This window comes from Ovis canadensis, chromosome 2 (genome assembly GCF_042477335.2).
Source record: "Ovis canadensis isolate MfBH-ARS-UI-01 breed Bighorn chromosome 2, ARS-UI_OviCan_v2, whole genome shotgun sequence".
Taxonomy (NCBI): domain Eukaryota; kingdom Metazoa; phylum Chordata; class Mammalia; order Artiodactyla; family Bovidae; genus Ovis; species Ovis canadensis.
The window spans coordinates 2132063-2153597 of record NC_091246.1 but is presented as its reverse complement, the minus strand read 5'-3'; the positions used below and the strand labels follow the sequence as shown (position 1 = coordinate 2153597).

General features: G+C 47.6%; 1 protein-coding gene across 1 annotated transcript in view; it reads right to left on the bottom strand.

Moving 5' to 3' along the window:
- The window catches only part of DCDC2C (doublecortin domain containing 2C), a 70513-nt gene that overhangs the window by 32759 nt on the left and 16219 nt on the right, over positions 1 to 21535 (bottom strand). The window contains exons 4-6 of the mRNA XM_069575214.1: positions 19617 to 19745; positions 15549 to 15686; positions 13482 to 13524 (exon numbers count right to left, since the gene is read on the bottom strand). Coding sequence (XP_069431315.1) covers positions 13482 to 13524; positions 15549 to 15686; positions 19617 to 19745 — 310 coding nt within the window. The remainder of the gene's footprint in view (positions 1 to 13481; positions 13525 to 15548; positions 15687 to 19616; positions 19746 to 21535) is intronic.

Sequence of the window (21535 nt, the reverse complement as noted above, 5' to 3'; positions counted from 1 at the left end):
CTGCCTCGGACAATAAGTGAACTAAGTCAATCAAATGAGGCAGGCTGTGTCCCAAGTGTGGTTCAATCAGTTCAAGTGTGTTAATTATGATTTTTTTTGTCATTCTCTCAGAAATAGGCATTTTTAACAGTACAATTTAAAATTCCACTAAATTCCTCTTTCATTTTGTTCTCAACGGAAATCAAGATATAAGAAGCAAACAGCTTTGCTCTTCAATTTTTTTTTTAATACTCTGTTAAGGTATCTACATAGCCTAAATTAGAAATTTATGCCCTTGGAAGCAAGTGTGATGCCAGGAATCCTGTGGGAGGGAATAAGAATGAAAGAGGGGAATCGGCTTTCACCGATGGAAACCTTGAGAGGTCAGTGGTGATAAGTCTCACCACTGGTCACCAGAGCCAGGATTCCAACTGAGGACATCAGAGTCCAGAACACTCGCTCTTAAAGCCTCGGGCATCCCCTGGGTGGGAGTCCTTGGCTATAAGAAAGGAAGTCTGTTGTCATAATATGTGGAGAAGGTCTCACCCACTTCCTAGGCACCCAATTAGATCCAGAGCAGGTTCATCTTTTTCCTCATTAAAGAATCCACACGGATAACCCCAGACAAACACGGGAGCAGGCTTGCCCTCTGCTGCAGATCACACAGAATTCTGTTTGACATCAACAATACTTTGTGGGGAGTTCAGGGTTTCTGAGCGCAAGCCACTCGTTCTCCTTGCTTGGCCCCGCAGTAAGCTTTTCTCTGATCAAAACAAAACTGAAACAATACTTTTCTGCACAGATATCATCTCACACTGCCCTTCCCTCTCGTGTGGCAGACGTGGTCATGTGGAGCAAAGCACCTCCTCACGCACCAACACCTGCCTCCTCCCTCCCCAGGGGCCCAGGTCTCAGCTCCTGACCGCCATCCACCACCGCTGCCCTGGGAACCCTGAAGTCACTCCTGACTCCTCCCACTCCCTCTCACTCCCCGGTCATCTGGGCATGCCCACGTTCCTTCTCAAGGTTTTCCTTCCCATTTTACTGAATCGAGATGCCAAAAATCGGTAAGACACATGGTTCTTTCCTGTGTCACTAATAAAGGAGTTAAGCTGCCACTTAAGCCATGTTGAGGTGCTTCCTTATTACCCAGAAATTCTTTCCTCTACATCCTGAAAAAGAGCCCTTTAGGAACTATTTAGACATAGATAATTATCAATACCACGTGGAGGGAAGCAGTGTGTGTGGGCATGCTTACTTATGTCTGACTATTTGCAGCCCCATGGACTGTAGCCCGCCAGGCTCCTCTGTCCATAGGATTCTCCAGGCAAGAATACCGGTGTGGGTAGACATGCCCTTCTCCAGGGGATGTTCCCGACCCAGGGATCACACTTGAGTCTCCCGTGTTGCAGGCAGGTTCTTCACCACCTGAGCCACCAGGGAAGCCCAAAGGAAAACAGGAGCTGATAACCAGTACCACCTTTCAGAAGTGGGGACATGGCCTTAGATGGCCCCCAGCCCAGCGGACCCTCCAGCCAAATGCAGCCTCCTAAGTACCTGGTGGAACCAACCCAAGACCCACTCAGCCAACCCACAGAATCTAGAGAAATAATGAATCACTGCCATTGTGAGTGAAAGTCGTTCAGTAGTGTCCGACTCTTTGGAACCCCATGGACTATACAGTCCAAGGAATTCTCCAGACCAGAATACTGAAGTGGGTAACTTCTCCCTTACTCCAGGGGATCTTCCCAACCCAGGGATTGAACCCAGGTCTCCTGCATTGCAGGTGGGTCCTTTACCAGCTGAGCCACTCAGTTCAGTTCAGTTCAGTTCAGTTGCTCAGTTGTGTCCAACTCTCTGTGACCCCATGAATCGCAGCACGCCAGGCCTCCCTGCCCATCACCAACCCCCGGAGTTCACTCACACTCACGTCCATCGAGTCAGTGATGCCATCCAGCCATCTCATCCTCTGCCGTCCCCTTCTCCTCCTGCCCTCAACCTCTCCCAGCATCAGTCTCGCCAAGAGTTGTCATAAGCTCCTCGGTTTTTAGATGATGGCTGTTTGTGTAGTAACAGGTTACTGAAGCTGATAGCTCAGCTACGTATGGGTCGTCTCCCTTTTCTGCATCCATAAATGGATTGGCTGTTGTTTTACAAAAGCATATGGAATTGAAGAACACAAAAAGCAAACGCACATAGAAGTCCACTTCAGTTCTGAATCACAGCAGAATCATCTTGAGGACATTTACACAGCGATTAAGCTCACCGTGCGCAGTGCCAACCACGCACCCCTCAACTGGGAAGACAGTAAAGCGAGCAGCTGTGGTCAAGTTCACTGTGACAACAAATGAACCTGCAACACGATGGCCAAGAGGCATCAGCCTAAGACGCGCGCCGTCTCGGAGCCAGGAAGACGGGACACAGCAGGTCTCAGACCCAACTGCTGCCCCTCGTGCCGGCGGCTGGGGGGCCTGGCGGCCTCGGGACGGGCCTCTCCTCTGCTATTTCTACTCATGCTGCAGCTTCAGTCCGTACATTGGGTTCCGTCGCTAGCAGTGATTCTCGAGTGTGCATCTGTTCATTTCACTTTGCTGCTGAGGTCAGGAGCCCCATGAATACAGGTGTCTTACCTGCCCTCCCAGCCCGCGTCCTGCACCCCACTTTCCCTCACAGGCACTGTGTCCTCCCGACTCTTTGGGGCTGCACTGATGGAGGGACATGGGTGCACTTGAAAGTCAGAGGGGTGACTGGCTGCCCTCCTGGAACTGTCGATGGAGGGAGGGCTGATGCTGGGGGAATCGGGGATGACAGCAGGCTTGGGCTAGACCAGAGAAAGAGTCCATTTCCCGGGTGAGGACAGTCACAACCACTGTGGGCCCCGCGTCATGACCTGCGTCACGATCGCTGTGGGCCCCGCGTCACGGCCGCTTCACGCTCTTGCACTCCACTGGCAGACACTCACACGCGGCTCATCTGTTATCTCCAGCACATGCAGCTTTGCCCGGCCACCAGACACGTATAAATTCATCACCAGATGCCCTCGTTCAAGTCTGACAGTCTGTGGGTGGAGAGCTCTGTGTGTTTTTGAGATTGTTCACTGAGGGGTCAGGAAGACCTCGTACCGCAGGTCATTTAAAAATACACCTGCAGGACTTCGCTGGTGGTGCAGTGGATAAGAGTCTGCCTGCCAACGCAGGCAACCCGAGTGTGATCCCCGGTCCAGGAAGATTTCACAGGCCGCAGAGCAACAAAGGCAGCAAGCTGTAGCTCCTGGAGCCTGTGTGCCTAGAGCCCGGGCTCTGCGGGAGGAGAAGCCCCTGCGATGAGAAGCCCGAGCAAAGAGCGGCCCCCAGTCGCCGCAGCTAGAGGGAGCCCACACTCAGTGGTGGAGACCGGGCACAACCGGAAATAAATGATTTCTAAAAAATCAAACGCGCTAAAACAAAACACACACGTGTAGACTTAGACCACACGATTCAGTAGTCCCACTCCCGGGCACACATCCAGAGAAAACACTAATTTGAAAAGATAGACACACTCCAATGTTCGCAGCAGCACTATCTACAGTAGGCAAGACATGGAGGAAGTCTAAGCGTCCATCAGCAGATGAATGGATTGAGAGCAAAGTGGTACATGCGTACAATGGAACAATATGGATGGAGATTTTCAGATTATCAGATTATTATGATTATCATTATCGTGTGGAACAAACATACATAACATTATCATATTATCAGAGGTTATCCTATTAAGGTAAGTCAGAGAAAGACAAATATCATATGATATCATTGATATGTGGAAACTTTAAAAAATGATGCAAATTGACTCATTTGCAAAACAGAAATAGACTCACAAGCATAGAAAACAAACTCATGGTTACAGAGGGGATAAGAGGAGGGAAGGCAACTGCAGCCCCGGAGAGACTCTACCTACCAAACTGCAAGCAGGCTTCTTTGCTAAGACTTCTGGGTGTGCTGGACAGTCACCATCTGCCTCACAAGGGGCGCCAGCGGTCCACCCAGAAAACTGAGCAGCAGAAACAGAAAAGGCGAGAAGTCGCAGCGACCGCGCTCGCCAAACGCCTGAGCTACTCAGACCTGGGAAGGGCACAAAACGCAGTCCCAAACGAATCTGAGCCTCTGAGGGCTGCCTGAGCGCCGAACCTGAGCGGCTTAGACCGGGGAGGTGCACGCAGCCTAGGGCCGGCCCCAGACGGTTCCCGACTGAGCATCGTAGAACCGGAGCGGTTTGTGCGCTGCGAAAAGGGACAGGTCCAGCGGGGCTGAGACACTGTGTGCACAAGACAGTGCTATTTGTTTGCAGCATCCCCCCCTCCCCACAGCGCAACTGAACTAGTGAGCCTAAAAAACCAGCAAACAGAAGAAGTTAAACAGAGGGAACTGCCTTGGAAGTGACCCCACACGGCCCATAACACCAGAGAAGGGCCAGATATATCTTTACTATTTTTAAAATCATCCCTTTTTTTTTCTTTATTTTTCCCCTCTTTTTTTTTCTTGCTTTTTTTTAATAACTTTTTTTAAATTGTTAAGTCTTCTATTTCTCCTCTAATTTTTATTTCTATAACCTACTATTACTTTTCAAAAAAAAAGACTTTATTTTTTTAAGGTAAACACCATATATAGTCTTTATGTGGTTGTTGTTGGAGTTTTTTTAATAATTCTTGTGGCTTTTTTTTTCTTTTTTCCTTCTGCTTCTTTTCTTTAATATTGTATTTTTGAAAATCCAACCTCTACTCTAGATTTTTAATCTTTGCTTTTTTGTTTTTGTTGTCAATTTTCTACATTTAAAAACCCAAACTTCACTACCCAATTTTACCTGAGAGCGAGATTACTGGCTTGACCACTCTCTCCTCCTTTGGACTCTGGTTTTTCTCCACCAGGTGGCCTCTGTCTCTTTCCTCCCCTATCTCTTCTCTATCCAACTCTGTGAATCTCTGTGTGTTCCAGACGGTGGAGAACACCTAAGGAACTGGTTACTGGCAGGATTTGTCTCTCTCCTTCTCATTCCTCTCTCTTATCCTCCTGGCCACCTCTGTCTACTTCCTCCCTCTCCTCTTCCCTGTATAACTCCGTAAATACCTCTGAGCGGTCCAGACTATGGAGTGCACATAAGGAAGTGACTACTGGCTAGCTTGCTCTCTCCTCTTTTGATCTCACCGCATCTCATTCCAGTCACCTCTAACTACCCGCTCCCTCTTCTCTTCTCCATGTAACTCAGTGAACCTCTCTGGGTGTCCCTCAATGTGGAGAACCTTTTCATCTTTAACCTAGATGTTTTATCATCAGTGCTGTATAGATGGAGAAATCTAGAGGCTACTGTAAAAATAAAACTGAAAACCAGAAGCAGGAGGCTTAAGTCCAAAGCCTGAGAACATCAGAGAACTCCTGAATTTAGGGAACATTAAGCAACAGGAGCTCATCAAACGCCTCCATATCTACACTGAAACCAAGCTCCACCCAAGGGCCAACAAGTTCCAGAGCAAGACATACCACGCAAATTCTCCAGCAACACAGGAACACACCCCTGAGCTTCAATATACAGGCAGCTCAAAACTACTCCAAAACCTTTGACATCTCATAACCCATTACTGGTCACTCCAGAGAGAAGAAACCCAGCTCCACCCACCAGAACTCCAACACAAGCCTCCCTAACCAGGAAACCTTGACAAGCCACTGATACAACCCCACCCACAGTGAGGAAGCTCCCTAATAAAGAGAACTCCACAAATTACCAGAATATTAAAAGGCCACCCCAAATGCAGCAATATAACCAAGATGAAGAGACAGAGGAATACTCGGCAGGTAAAGGAACAGGAGAAATGCCCACCAAACCAAACAAAAGAGGAAGAGGTAGGGAATCTACCTGAGAAAGAATTCCAAATATTGATAATGAAAACGATCCAAAATCTTGAAATCAAAATGGAATCACAGATAAATAGCCTGGAGACAAGGATTGAGAAGATGCAAGAAAGGTTTAACAAGGACCTAGAAGAAATAAAAAACAGTCAATATATAATGAATAATGCAATAAATGAGATCAGAAACACTCTGGAGGCAACAAATAGTAGAATAACAGAGGCAGAAGATAGGATTAGTGAAATAGAAGATAGAATGGTAGAAATAAATGAAGCAGAGAGGAAAAAAGAAAAACGAATTAAAAGAAATGAGGACAATCTCAGAGACCTCCAGGACAACATGAAATGCTCCAAGATTCAAATTATAGGAGTCCCAGAAGAAGAAGACAAAAAGAAAGACCATGAGAAAATCCTTGAGGAGATAATAGTTGAAAACTTCCCTAAAATGGGGAAGGAAATAATCACCCAAGTCCAAGAAACACAGAGAGTTCCAAATAGGATAAACCCAAGGCGAAACACCCCAAGACACATTAATCAAATTAACAAAGATCAAACACAAAGAACAAATATTAAAAGCAGCAAGGGAAAAACAACAAATAACACACAAGGGGATTTCCATAAGGATAACAGCTGATCATTCAATAGAAACTCTTCAGGCCAGGAGGGAATGGCAAGACATACTTAGAGTGATGAAAGAAAATAACCTACAGCCCAGATTACTGTACCCAGCAAGGATCTCATTCAAATATGAAGGAGAAATCAAAAGCTTTACAGACAAGCAAAAGCTGAGAGAATTCAGCACCACCAAACCAGCTCTCCAACAAATTCTAAAGGATATTCTCTAGACAGGAAACACGAAAAGGGTATATAAACCCGAACCCAAAACAATAAAGTAAATGGTAACGGGATCATGCTTATCAATAATTACCTTAAACGTAAATGGGTTGAATGCCCCAACCAAAAGACAAAGATTGGCTGAATGGATACAAAAACAAGACCCCTCTATATGCTGCTTACAAGAGACCCACCTCAAAACAAAGGACGCATACAGACTGAAAGTGAAGGGCTGGAAAAAGATATTCCACGCAAATAGAGACCAAAAGAAAGCAGGAGTGGCAATACTCATAAAACAAAGGCTGTGAAAAGAGATAAAGAAGGCCACTACATAATGATCAAAGGATCAATCCAAGAAGAAGATATAACAATTATAAATATATATGCACCCAATATAGGAGCACCGCAATATGTAAGACAAATGCTAACAAGTATGAAAGGGGAAATTAACAATAACACAATAATAGCGGGAGACTTCAATACCCCACTCACACCTATGGACAGATCAACTAAACAGAAAATTAACAAAGAAATGCAAACTTTAAATGATACATTAGACCAGTTAGACCTAATTGATATCTATAGGACATTTCACCCCAAAACAAAGAATTTCACCTTTTTCTCAAGTTCTCATGGAACCTTCTCCAGGATAGATCACATCCTGGGCCATAAATCTAACCTTGATGAATTTTTAAAAATCAAAATCATTCCAACCATCTTTTCTGACCATAATGCATTAAGATTAGATCTCAATTACAGGAGAAAAACTATTACAAATTCCAACATATGGAGGTTGAACAACACACTTCTGAATAACCAACAAATCACAGAAGAATCAAAAAAGAAATCAAAATATGCATAGAAACTAATGAAAATGAAAACACAACAACCCAAAACCTGTGGGACACTATAAAAGCAGTGCTAAGAGGAAAGTTCATAGCACTACAGGCATACCTCAAGAAACAAGAAAAAAGTCAAATAAATAACCTAACTCTACACCTAAAGCAATAGAAAAGGAAGAATTGGAAAACCCCAGAGTTAGTAGAAGGAAAGAAATCTTAAAAATTAGGACAGAAATAAATGCAAAAGAAACAAAAGAGACCATAGCAAAAATCAACAAAGCCAAAAGCTGGTTCTTTGAAAGGATAAATAAAATTGACAAACCATTAGCCAAACTCATCAAGAAGCAAAGAGAGAAAAATCAAATCAATAAAATTAGAAATGAAAATGGAGAGATCACAACAGACAACACAGAAATACAAAGGATCATAAGAGACTACTATCAGCAATTATATGCCAATAAAATGGACAACGTGGAAGAAATGGAAAAATTCTTAGAAAAGTACAATATTCCAAAACTGAACCAGGAAGAAATAGAAAATCTTAACAGACCCATCACAAGCACGGAAATTGAAACTGTAATCAGAAATCTTCCAGCAAACTAAAGCCCAGGTCCAGATGGCTTCACAGCTGAATTATACCAAAAATTTCGAGAAGAGCTAACACCTATCCTACTCAAACTCTTCCAGAAAATTGCACAGGAAGGTAAACTTCCAAACTCATTCTATGAGGCCACCATCACCCTAATACCAAAACCTGACAAAGATACTACAAAAAGAGAAAACTACAGGCCAATATCACTGATGAACATAGATGCAAAAATCCTCAATAAAATTCTAGCAATCAGAATCCAACAACACATTAAAAAGATCATACACCAAGACCAAGTGGGCTTTATCCCAGGGATACAAGGATTCTTCAATATCCACAAATCAATCAATGTAATTCACCACATTAACAAATTGAAAAATAAAAGCCATATGATTATCTCAATAGATGCAGAGAAGGCCTTTGACAAAATTCAACACCCATTTATGATAAAAACTCTCCAGAAAGCAGGAATAGAAGGAACATACATCCACATAATAAAAGCTATATATGACAAACCCACAGCAAACATTATCCTCAATGGTGAAAAATTGAAAGCATTTCCCCTAAAGTCAGAAACAAGACAAGGGTGCCCACTTTCACTGCTACTATTCAACATAGTTCTGGAAGTTTTGGCCACAGCAATCAGAGCAGAAAAAGAAATAAAAGGAATCCAAATTGGAAAAGAAGAAGTAAAACTCTCACTGTTTGCAGATGACATGATCCTCTACACAGAAAACCCTAAAGACTCCACCAGAAAATTACTAGAGCTAATCAATGAATATAGTAAAGTTGCAGGATATAAAATCAACACACAGAAATCCCTTGCATTCCTATACACTAATGAGAAAGTAGAAAAAGAAATTAAGGAAACAATTCCATTCTCCATTACAATGAAAAGAATAAAATACTTAGGAATATACCTACCTAAAGAAACTAAAGACCTATATATAGAAAACTATAAAACACTGATGAAAGAAATCAAAGAGGACACTAATAGATGGAGAAATATACCATGTTCATGGATCGGAAGAATCAATATAGTGAAAATGAGTATACTACCCAAAGCAATTTACAAATTCAATGCAATCCCTATCAAGCTACCAGTTTTTCACAGAACTAGAACAAATAATTTCAAGATTTGTATGGAAATACAAAAAACCTCAAATAGCCAAAGCAATCTTGAGAAAGAAGAATGGAACTGGAGGAATAAACTTGCCTGACTTCAGGCTCTACTACAAAGCCACAGTCATCAAGACAGTATGGTACTGGCACAAAGACAGAAATATAGATCAATGGAACAAAATAGAAAGCCCAGAGATAAATCCACACACCTATGGACACCTTATCTTTCACAAAGGAGGCAAAAATATACAATGGAGTAAAGACAATCTCTTTAACAAGTGGTGCTGGGAAAACTGGTCAACCACTTGTAAAAGAATGAAACTAGATCACTTTCTAACACCGCACATGAAAATAAACTCAAAATGGATTAAAGATCTAAATGTAAGACCGGAAACTATAAAACTCCTAGAGAACATAGGCAAAACACTCTCTGACATAAATCACAACAGGATCCTCTATGATCCACCTCCCAGAATTCTGGAAATAAAAGCAAAAATAAACAAATGGGATCTAATTAAAATTAAAAGCTTCTGCACAACAAAGGAAAATATAAGCAAGGTGAAAAGACAGCCTTCTGAATGGGAGAAAATCATAGCAAATGAAGCAACTGACAAACAACTAATCTCAAAAATATACAAGCAACTTATGCAGCTCAATTCCAGAAAAATAAACGACCCAATCAAAAAATGGGCCAAAGAACTAAATAGACATTTCTCCAAAGAAGACATATGGATGGCTAACAAACACATGAACATCACTCATTATTATAGAAATGCAAATCAAAACCACAATGAGGTACCACTTCACACCAGTCAGAATGTCTGCGATCCAAAAATCTGCAAGCAATAAATGCTGGAGAGGGTGTGGAGAAAAGGGAACCCTCCTACACTGCTGGTGGGAATGCAAACTAGTACAACCACTATGGAAAACAGTGTGGAGATTCCTTTAAAAATTGCGAATAGAACTGCCTTATGACCCAGCAATCCCATGCTGGGCATACACACCGAGGAAACCAGAATTAAAAGAGACACATGTACCCCAATGTTCATCGCAGCACTGTTTATAATAGCCAGGACATGGAAACAACCTAGATGTCCATCAGCAGATGAATGGATAAGAAAGCTGTGGTACATATACACAATGGAGTATTACTCAGCTGTTAAAAAGAATACATTTGAATCAGTTCTGATGAGATGGATGAAACTGGAGCCGATTATACAGAGTGAAGTAAGCCAGAAAGAAAAACACCAATACAGTATACTAACATATATATGGAATTTAGAAAGATGGCAATGATGACCCTGTATGCAAGACAGCAAAAAAGACACAGATGTGTATAGCGGACTTTTGGACTCGGAGAGGCAGAGGGTGGGATGATTTGGGAGAATGGCATTGAAACATGTATACTATCATGTAAGAATCGAATCACCAGCCTATGTCCGATGCAGGATACAGCATGCTTGGGGGTGGTGCATGGGGATGACCCAGAGGGATGTTGTGGGGAGGGAGGTGGGAGGGGGGTTCATGTTTGGGATCGCATGTACACCCGTGGTGGATTCATGTCAATGTATGGCAAAGCCAATACAGTACTGTAAAGTAAAATAAAGTAAAAATAAAAAAAATAATAATAATTAAAAAAAAAAACCTGCTTGCAGGTTTAAAAGAAAACTCAGTTCTCAGTCTTACCAACAGTTGCTACTCTGCCCAGCTGACACTCTTAGAATGGGCAGATGACCAAGGGCTCAGGACAGCCCCTCACACACCGCAGGGTGATGTCCCCACTGAGGGCAGTCCTGGGCTTCCGGGTGGGTTTTTAAATTTCCTCCCCTCACTTTCCAGAAGGATGTTGAGATGGCTCACACAGAAAATAAATGAAAGCTTAATAAGCTAGAAGTGGAAAATTGGGGACAAGAAAATAAGGGAACACATGTATTTAGCCTAAGATAGTTGCCGTGACTAGCCCTAAATCCAGGCTCCTGTAGCCAAAGGAAAGGGGCCAGCATGCAGAGCAGTCTCCATTCTCAGCAACACAGTCCAGTCCTCAGATGGGGCTAGGACCCCCTCAGGGCTCAGTTCTGAGGTTAATGGGCCACGTGGGCCTTTACACAAGAGACAACGGATAACGCAGAGCCCTTGGCAGGTATCTGTATCAGCCTTTGCTAAACCAGTGCCGTTTATTTTCTTCTAAGACTTTTAGTCTTCTATTAATAGAACAAAACGTGCTTGTTGCACACACAATAGATCTAGTTTTTCTAAAATAACACATTTTTGCATTGCAGTTTATGCCATGTTGGTAATCATTCTGTTTAAAGAGTCCAAAGTATTAAATACCCTCATCGAAACCCATTATCTTTGCACCGATAGATTTCCAGAAGGGGAAAAGAAATGCAGATACGCTGGGAAAAACGTGCTCAATTTTAGACCAATTTTAAATGTATAGTGAAAAGAAAATTGTGTCCCTTCCTATAAGGAGCCAAAGCCAAAACAGCAAAACAGTGAAAGAGGACACAACAAAAGCACGTACTTGCAAACCCACGTTGCGGGTTCAGCAGGTGGATCCAATCACCTGTGTGCTCAGCGGCATCCAAAACCACAAAGGTGTGGGATTTCACACTGGCACCGTTCACGCTAAACAAGAGTCATCGTTGAGAATGCGGTGCCCACACGACGTGTGAAATCCCGGGGAAGGCGGCAGAGAATAACCCTGTAGAGCTCGGATCCTGTGCTGTTTCCCTCCCGGGTGACCTGGCCCTTCTGAGTCACAGCCTGAACCTCGTTTGCTGAGCTCCACGTGCCGATCGCCCCCTTCCCACCAGGCATCATCCTACTCTCACGACTCGTTTATACGAAACACGTGTCGCAGCTCATGTCCGTGTGCCTGTCCCCACTAGACGGAGCGCACCCCGAGGGCAGAATCACGGCTATCATGTCTGTGCCCTTGGTGATGCTCACCCACTCACCCAGCAGACATTTAACACTCACTGCAATCCTTAGAGAGAGAGAGACAAAAGTAAGATGACCCTTCAGCTCAAGAAGCTGCCAAAATAACAACAGCATCAAACCAGAGAAAGCTTCACCCCAAAAGCCAGACAGCAGACGAGCCCCATTCCGGGCTCGTCTCACCTAGGAAGAGATGTCCAAAGCTCCCTAACAACATTTAGCAAAATATACTCAGAAAGTATTTTTTTTCAGCAGTGAGGCTTTTTCAGTGCAGGCCGGTTGGGCAAGGATTGCGGCCGTGACGTCAATGTGAAGAGGGCCAGTTCAGGGGTGTCATCATTCTGAGCTCCTCCAGGGCAAGTACAGACGGAGTGAGGGCTGGACCCCAAGGCCAGGCTTGCCCCAGGTGAACGCAAGGTGGTCCCGGGGGTATGGAAGCCAGAGTGGCCTGCAGGGAGGTGATAGACGGTGGGTATGAAATCGGAGCTGCGACAGGAGGAGAGCAAACCCTAGGGCTGGCGGCCTGCTATCAGGAAAGAGTAGACTGATAACTCGAGAGCTCCCAAGGCCAGCCACTCCCAGACGGTCAGGACTCAAGCAGGCCAGCTGGGAAGGAAGGAAGTAGTAGGCATTCAACAGCTTTGTTGAATGAATATTCACACAGCAGAGCCACTGCAGCACGGATTTCATAAGCTGGTCTGGAACATGCGGTCATCGTATGAACAGGTGGGCCTGTGCAGGTGCCAAGATCTGGCCTCCACCTGCCTCCCTTGTCCCATGCTTTGCGTTGCAATAACAAATTGTGTTTAGATGAACACATACAGATGTGCACACACACACACACACACACAAACACACACACTTCCTCCAGCTGTCACGTCTACCTAAAATCCGCTCCCAGCTCCCTCCAGGCCAAGACAGGCTCACCTTTGCTCCTCCCGGCAGGTCCCATAAGACCTGTGCATCTTTTTATCTCCGCACTCACTGTGTTCCAACACTAACCCCTGACGTACCTCCCAGGCCTGGACTCTGGGCCCCAGGTTCACCCCGATCTCCTGCTCGCCTTGTTCCCAGGAGGGAGCCTGTGCTCAGAAGCTCGTTAGAAAGGAGCGGAGCTAGCCTGTCCTGCATCTTTTTTGATGCCAAAGGACACCAGGATCTTTTGGAGGAGGAAAGCGCCCCACCAGGAGAGCAAACCCAAGGGCTGGCAGCCTGACTCAGAAGAGAACAGACTGATACACTGAAGAGCCCCCCGGGGGTGATTACAGCTGTCCTCTGTCCTTTGTTAAGAAGCACTTACTTTTTTCTTTCTTCGTGAATGCTTCTCCATGTCTGTGTACTTTCTGAAAAACAAAAGAGAATCAAGCTTGAAATGTTTAAAGCTCACCAAAAACATCTGAATAAAAATGTTGACCGCTGCCTCAGCCTCAGGAGACACTGACCGCCACGAGGAAGGAGCTAACTGTCCCAGAGGACACAGCCTCCCAACAGCATCAGCTTCCAGGGAGAGAAAGCACTGCCCTCCCGGGGTGGGTAGTGGTTGACCCAAGGTTGACCCAAGGGCAGCACATTTATAGGCACCTTCTGCCCTAAACTTCCCTGGTGGCTGAGACGGTAAAGCGTCTGTCTACAATGTGGGAGACCTGGGTTCCATCCCTGGGTCAGGAAGATCTGCTGGAGAAGGAAATGGCAATCCACTCCAGTACTATTGCCTAGAAAATCCTATGGACAGAGGAGCCTGGTAGACTACAGTCCATGGGTTGCAAAGAGTCGGACACAACTGAGCGACTTCACTTTCCTTTCCTTTCTGCCCTAAAGCCTTTATACGCTCTCAGGGCAGGGGGGATGGGAACCCTAACATTTGAACATTTTTGACAGTTGTTTAATCACGTTTGCAAACGCTGTTTCTTCACACAGCCCTAGAGGATGGGCAGAGCGAGCGTTCCTGCTCCCCCTGGGCTGGTGGAGAGCCCGGGCTCCGGACACGAGGGTGTACAAAGCTCTCCCTGGGCTGGTGGAGAACCCGGGCTCCGGACACGAGGTTGTACAAACGCCCCCAACTGATCAGCACAACTGGGGCCAAAATCCAGCCCCAAGCCCAGTCCCCCTCCATTTCCTTTGGGGCCAAATGTGAAGAGCTGGATCGGCACACAGCTTGGACCTTCTGTCCCACAGGAAGCCTCCAGCATGTTGGTCCGCGGAGCCTGGGGCCGCCCTGCCGCCACCGGGAGTCTGACACTCAGAGCTTGTCCGGGGTCATGACCCCGAGGGCCCCAGACCCATAGGGCGGCGTCTGCATCTGGTGGCAACTCAGAAAGGGCGGAAGGGACCGGAATCTACAGGCTGATTGTGGAGCTCGGAGCACGGAGGGTTTTCACACAAAAACAGCCTGAGAAGCAAGCTGGGTGGGACGCGGAAATTCACGGAGGGGTCAAGCACCATTCTGCCCTGGGGACGGACGCAAACCACCTGTCTCTTCACCTCAAGGGCCGGGAACAGTGAGAAGGGCTCTCTGCAGAAGCAGCCCGCTCCGTCCTCAGGAGCATGGACGCAGGATGCGGCTGCGCAGCGGAGCGCCGCTGTTCCCCAGGCTGGAGCCCACAGCAGAGCAGGGGCCTCCTCTTCAGGTGCTCGCCTGCCCTGTCCCAGATGCCACCCGGGAGTGAGGGACAGTCGCCACACGCTCTCAGGGGATGGGACCACAGCCCCTGCCGTCTCATCCTCCTCCCAGCCCCTCCTCTACGACCAAAGACCCACACTCCGGGGGCTCCCTGTTGCCCAGGCCCGAGATCTACCGTAAAATCACAGCTTTGTTCACCAGGAGAGACTGCCCCCTGGCGCACACTGCTTTACAGAAGGAAAAGCAAGTCGAATTAAGACAACAAACTGAGTCAGGTGGAGGGCGGGTCACCACGACAGTGGCCTGGGACCGCCTCCATCTTGCACGATTAGACCCTTGACCTCTGTGACCCCAGGCACCCAGAGAAAGACAGCACACTCGACATGGGACCTCGCCTCGCTGTGACTGTCCCCAGCAGCAGAGGTTCCTCCACACCCAAGATTCTGAAAATCCAAAACTGCATCACATATAAAATAAGATCAAATTTCAGCAAAACAGCAGATACCTGAACTGGCCTGATACCAGCAGATACCTGAACAGAGGATGAGATGGCTGGAGGGCATCACCGACTCGGTGGACGTGAGTTTGAGTAAACTCCAGGAGTTGGTGATGGACAGGCAGGCCTGGCGTGCTGCAGTCCATGGGGTCACAGAGACTGAACTCCCTGAACGGAACTGGCCACGTGAGGGGATGTGCCAGGGAAAGGGCAGGTTTCACCAGGCGGGAAAAGGAACAGAAAGTGCTCACTGTTGGACTTCACTCGGCACCTTCGGGGACTTCCAGTAAGGGAAATTCTTGAAGGCCTCCAGTCCTGCAGCCACATAAAAATGGTTGTCTTGCAAATCCTTAGGGTTGTCCAAAAGATGTCCATTCATTGTAAACAGTCTGCGGATAAAGAAAGAGCAATGGGCTGGAGATTTAAGAGCCGTGACGTCAGGGCTGGGGATGGGGAGAAGGGGCGTCCAGTAGAGAACACGACTGGCGTGTGGACCACATGGGAAGTAACGGGACTGATGCTCTCTGAACAAACGTGATCCAAACACGCTGAGCCCTGAGGGGGTGGCTCTGCCAGGATTAGGCTTGCTTTCCATTTTTAGATTTTTAAATTAAGGTATATTTTTAATTATGTACAAGTGTTCAAAGGCCCTTGAGAAGAACACTTTAAGCTGTAGGTTGTTGTTCAATTAATTTTAACTAATAACAGCTAAAATGAATACAAATTGGCTTCTATTGTGTAACAATACTTGGAAAAAACCTGGCATTTATTAGAAAACAATACGCCTTCTTATAAGCACCGAAAGACTAAAATATGTCTGCTTTTTATTCTGCACTCTTTCCGGCAAGCATTAACGCACTCATTCATTCGTATAAGAAACCATTCAGTTCACTCAATGTTGAGCATCTGTTCGGCACAAGACAATGAGGCAGGCATTGCCTTGGATAAAAATATGGATAAGAAAGTCACTGCTTCCCCAGAGTCAAGCAATGTACAAAACCTGGAGAGACAAGTAGGACCAGAGAAGGGCAAAGTGCCAGCGCTCTGAGGAGAGAAAGACCACAAGCGACTGCGGGCTTCACTGGGCTGGGAGAATGTGCAGAGGGATTTGAAGGGTGCATAGGAGTCCCTCACGGGAAGAAGGAGGGAAACCTGTGAGGCAGCAGAAGGGGCCTCTGCAGACAGCGGGGACACAGGGCTTGAACACTGAATCACGAGCCTGGAATTCGTCGCTTACTCAGAGAGAGCGGAGGGTGGAAGCGTGGGGTGAGCGCTGCTTGACAGCACTCAGCTGGCTGCTATGGGTGGGATGCGGCAGAGGAAAAGCACCCTGCCCGGGGGAGGAGACGCAGAGCCGGGGTGGGGGACGTGCTCACCCACAGCTGCAGCGGGCACAGGGGCGGAGGCGAGAGATGGCAGCAGGACACGCGGAATGGGCGGGACCCCCGGGACCCACCCCTCCCTCCACCGCGCACCCCCAAACCCCAGCGAGCATGGGACCAGCCCGGGCGCTGGCTCACACACAGCGGCTGGGCCCCCGCCTCGGAAGCTCTGATCCTGTGAGCCCAGGATGGGGCCTGAGCATCTGTTTCCAACCAGGGCAGCTCCTGGCCCTGCTGCCTTGGGTCACCGGGAGGGGCAAGAAGGAGACCCCCAGACAGGAGAGAGCAGTGAGAAGCCTTGGGAGCAGAGCCCCGGGCTTCCAGGTGGGAGGCAGGGCTTGGAACTCCCTTCCCCTCCTGCTGTCTCCTTGGACAGTTGGTGTCCATCCCCCCAGAGGGCTCACAGCTCACCAGCAGCAAGCCAGGGAGGGGCTGGCACTCTCAGCACTGAGAGGCCCAGGGCGGGGGCAGACTGACCTCCCGTAGCCTGGAGGACAGCCTCCCCCAGGAGCCTGGGCTCTGGGGCCTGGACCCCAAGGCGCTGGGGGTGGACGGCTGGGGAGACGCCACCGGAAGACATGCTCAGACAGATGGAGCAGGAGCTTGAACAAGGAAAACTTTATAAGATAAGGGAACTGAGAAATAAGCAATTACTTGAAAGAGACACATGTATCCCAGTGTTCATTGCAGCGCTATTTACGATAGCTTAGAACACAGAAGCCACCTAGATGCCCATAGACACGAATGGATAAAGAAGTTGTGGTGCATGTACGCAAGGGAATATTACTCAGCCACAAAAAGGGACGCATTTGAGTCAGTTCTGATGAGGTGGATGAACCTAGAACCTATTATACAGAGTGAAGTGAGACAGAAAGAGAAAGATAAATACCGTATCCTAACGTATAGATACAGAATCTAGAAAGGTGGTACTGAAGAATTATTCACGGCGCAACAACGGAGAAACAGACATCGAGAACACGGGGAGACACGGGGAGGGGGGAGGGGAGGCTGAGATGCATGGAGAGAGTGACATGGAAACTTACATTACCATATGTAAAATAGACAGCCAACGGGAACTGCTGTATGGCTCAGGAACTCAAACAAGGGCTCTGTATCAACCTAGAGTGTGGGATGGGGCAGGAGATGGGAGGGAAGCTCAAAAGGGAGGGGATATGTGTATACCTGTGGCTGAGTCATGTTGAGGTTTGACAGAAAACAGCAAAATTCTGTAAAGCAATTATCCTTCAATTTAAAAAAATTAATTAAAAAAAAAGAAATAAGCAATTACTGTTTGTAAGATAAAAACAGAGGAGCTTCATCCCAGGATGAAGCAGGGAATGAGAGCAGAACATGGAGGGCGAAAGTTAGGGGATAAAAACAAGAGGTGCCATCATCCAGACAACAGGAATCCCCAAAGAAGCTAAAACAGGAGCTGAAAGGAAGAAACACACGTAGAAACGATGGAGATTAACGTCACAGAGGGAAAGACAAAGGGCAGCTGAGCTGGAAGCGCCCCCAGCGAGTGAGAAAGCAGCGAGACCAGGCTCAGGGTCACAGGCGCGGCCCACCGTGCTCCTCGGACGCTGAGAGCGGAAACGGCCGGACCTCGGGGCCTCAGGACTCGGCCGGGACCACTCAGCACTGTGCTCTCCAGTAGGGTCAGGGAGACGGGGGCTGGGGGGACGAGGGCCGGGGGACAGGCTACCCTCCCTCGTCCTCCCCTTGCTGCCGGAGCAGGCTGCGCTACTGTCTCAGCCACACCTTCCCCTCCAGCCACAGCCCCTTGGCCTCGATGACTTCAGCCCCCTTCCTCCCTGCGGGGACCACCAGGATGCTGGCTGCGACTTCAGGCCGTCCCTGGACACACCTCCACACTGAGGCTGCTGGCTATGACCTTGGGCTGTCCCTGGACTCACCTCCACACTGAGCCCCTCCCAGGCTGATCCTTCCCTGCTCTGCCACAGACCGGTCCACCCGTCTGCCCCCGCCCTAACCCCAGGCCACCAAGCATCAGAGCAAGCAGCGTCTCACTGCACATTCGGGCCCAGGCTCATGCTTCCTCTCCTCTCACACTTGGCTCGCTGTCCCCTGTCCACTCACAAGGGGCTACCTTCCCCACCTCCAGGTCCAGTGCCTTCCATCCACTCGGGACCTTGTCCCAGTGGCCACCCCAGCCCTCTCCTCCCCAGTGCATCACTGATCACACATATGCACACACACACACACACACACACACACACAGCAGCCTGCAGACAGCAAGGCGCCGGCCTGCAGGGCCTGCACGGTGTGGACCCTGGAGGCTGCTCTGGCCTCAGGCCTGGCTGCCTCCCCACAAGGACGCCAGCTGTACACAGTGGACCGTCTGCGGTTTCCCCCAGACTCCTCGCTCGTTCCCGATCGGTATCACCAGCCCATCCCACACTTACAACACACCAAGGGCTCCTCAGGCACTTCACCACATCACAACTCCTGGAAGCAGGTACTGTTCTTATTTCCAATCTCCCAGAGGATGAGACAGACCTTGGGAAGCTCAGTGTCTCCCCGGCGTGACCCAGGTGCAGCCACCGCGGCCTCCTCCATCCAAGGACTCCACTCCCACTGATGGGCCGGTCAGCCCCCCGACTTCTGCCCAACTCTAACTGCAGGCCACCTGCAGGGGTGCGGGGGCCCCAGGGACAGAGTGGGGTCACGGGACACACCTACCTGGGTAGCTGTGTTCACCACACCTCGTGGGAGGGGGACACTCACTAAACTTTGTTGAGTGAATGAACAAAATTGGTTAAAAATAAGTATGGCCCGAGGACTACAGAAATACTGCCTGCCCGAAGAATTAAAACCAGAGTTCACGAGCCTCATGTTAGACCTCGCTGGTGCTGGCTACAAGTTCTCACCGAAACCCCCCATTTCCTGGGTCCCCAGGACAGGACACAGTCTTACTTTCTAACGCCGCCCAGAGGGAAGACCTTCTCCCCAACCGTGGCCAGCACGCTGTTCCACTCCATCAGGCGGAATTTGGGTATAATGATCTTCACAGGTGGAATAAATAATCTTCCATTTGTGAAAACACTGCAAGGATAAAGGGAAAGATTTTGTTAGCGCCTCACGCTCTGGGGGAGAACACTGGGCTTTCAGGAAACACACACACTTACAGAACCACGGAAACCACACAGAGCCCTGAGCTCGGACAAGGGGGCACAAATGGCAGGGACTCAGCCTCATAGGAGAGAGGATGTGCCACTGGGCAGGGCTATACTCTGTTCTTCAAAAACTATGCCTCTGTCAAAACAGAATTCTCCTACAATGTTGGTGGGAGCGAAAATTGGTACAGCCACTAGGAGAGACCAGTATGGAGGTTTCTTAAAAAACTAAAAATCGGATTTCCACATGACCCAGCAATCCCACTACTGGGCACATACCCAGAGAAAACCGTGATGCAAACAGATGCATGCACCCCAATGCTCACTGCAGCACCATTCACAACAGCCAGGACGTGGAAGCGACCTAGACGTCCATCAGCAGAGGGATGGATAAAGAAGACGTGGTACACAGGCACGATGGAACAATATTGTTGTTTAGTCGCTAAGTCATGTCTGACTCTTTTGCAACCATATAGACTGTCGCCTGCCAGGCTCCTCTGTCCACGGGATTTCCCAGGCAAGAACTATGCAGTGGGTGGCATTTCTTTCTCCAGGGCATCCTCCTGACCCAGGGATCAAACCCACATCTCTTGCATAGGCAGGAGGGTTCTTTCCTGCTGAGCCACATCCAAACACAAGTAATTTAAAACTGGAGAAATACATCTCTATTTTTTTTTTCAGGGTAAATGTAACTTTAAATTTAACAGGCTTGCACCCAATAAAGAGAATCCATTTTCTCATTAAGGCTCTGTGGCAAGAGGCCTGCAAACTCCAGAGTCCACCTTTTCCCATGTTTAAATGTTGCCCCACAACAAACCTTGAAAGGATATTCTGTACAAGCTGCATCACAACTCATCTATGATGTTACTACTACATTGAAGATTGGCAGCAACGTTCCCACCGAGTGGTGCTCCTAAAGGGTGTACACCAAAAGTCTTTCCAAACACAGACAGCTACTATTAATTTTTAAAGTAGGAAAAACATCAAATGTTTTTAAATAAGAAGTGTTTTTTCAAACTAGGAAATAGCACCTGGATCCAGGAATAAATTTTATCATCATGGTGATAACGATGGTGATGGAGGTGATGGTGGAGGTGGTGGTGATGGTGGTGGTGGTGAGGAAAGGTCAAAACACCTTTCTCTCTCGAACACTGAGAACTCTGAAAAACCATCTTAACTATTTTCTGTTTGGTTTTAAGTTACAAGGTCTCCATGCGAACATGGTAGAAAAGGCCCTGCATTTGGTTGGTTTTTCGTCCATCCAGTGGAGTTTCTAGGAGTTTCTGATTTATAATAGGAAAAAACAGTCTGGAAAAGGAAGTGAGAACCACTGGAAACTTGTGTCAGGACAAAAAAATACATATACATCTAGGGAAATATGTCTTTGCTGGGAAGGACCCATAAGCCAGTAATGTTCCCTCAGGTTTCTATCCATTCTTCAGAAAGAGATGTCTTTCACGAAATTTCGAAATACTGTTTTTTGTTATTTCAAAACAGTTCTCAGATGAATAAAAGACACAGTGGAAAGATCCTGGCTGGGTGAGTGGCTCCCTTGCAGAAGGCTAAGGAAAAGTATCCTGGAGAAACGATGGATGGGTTTTCAAGGGTGAGTGAAGGAGCAGCTTCGCTAACCAGCAGGTCGCATTTGCTCATGATACCCTGGGCTGTCTCCATCGGGGGCTCCATTGGTTCCGCAGGGGCTTCCCTGTGTCCAGGGCC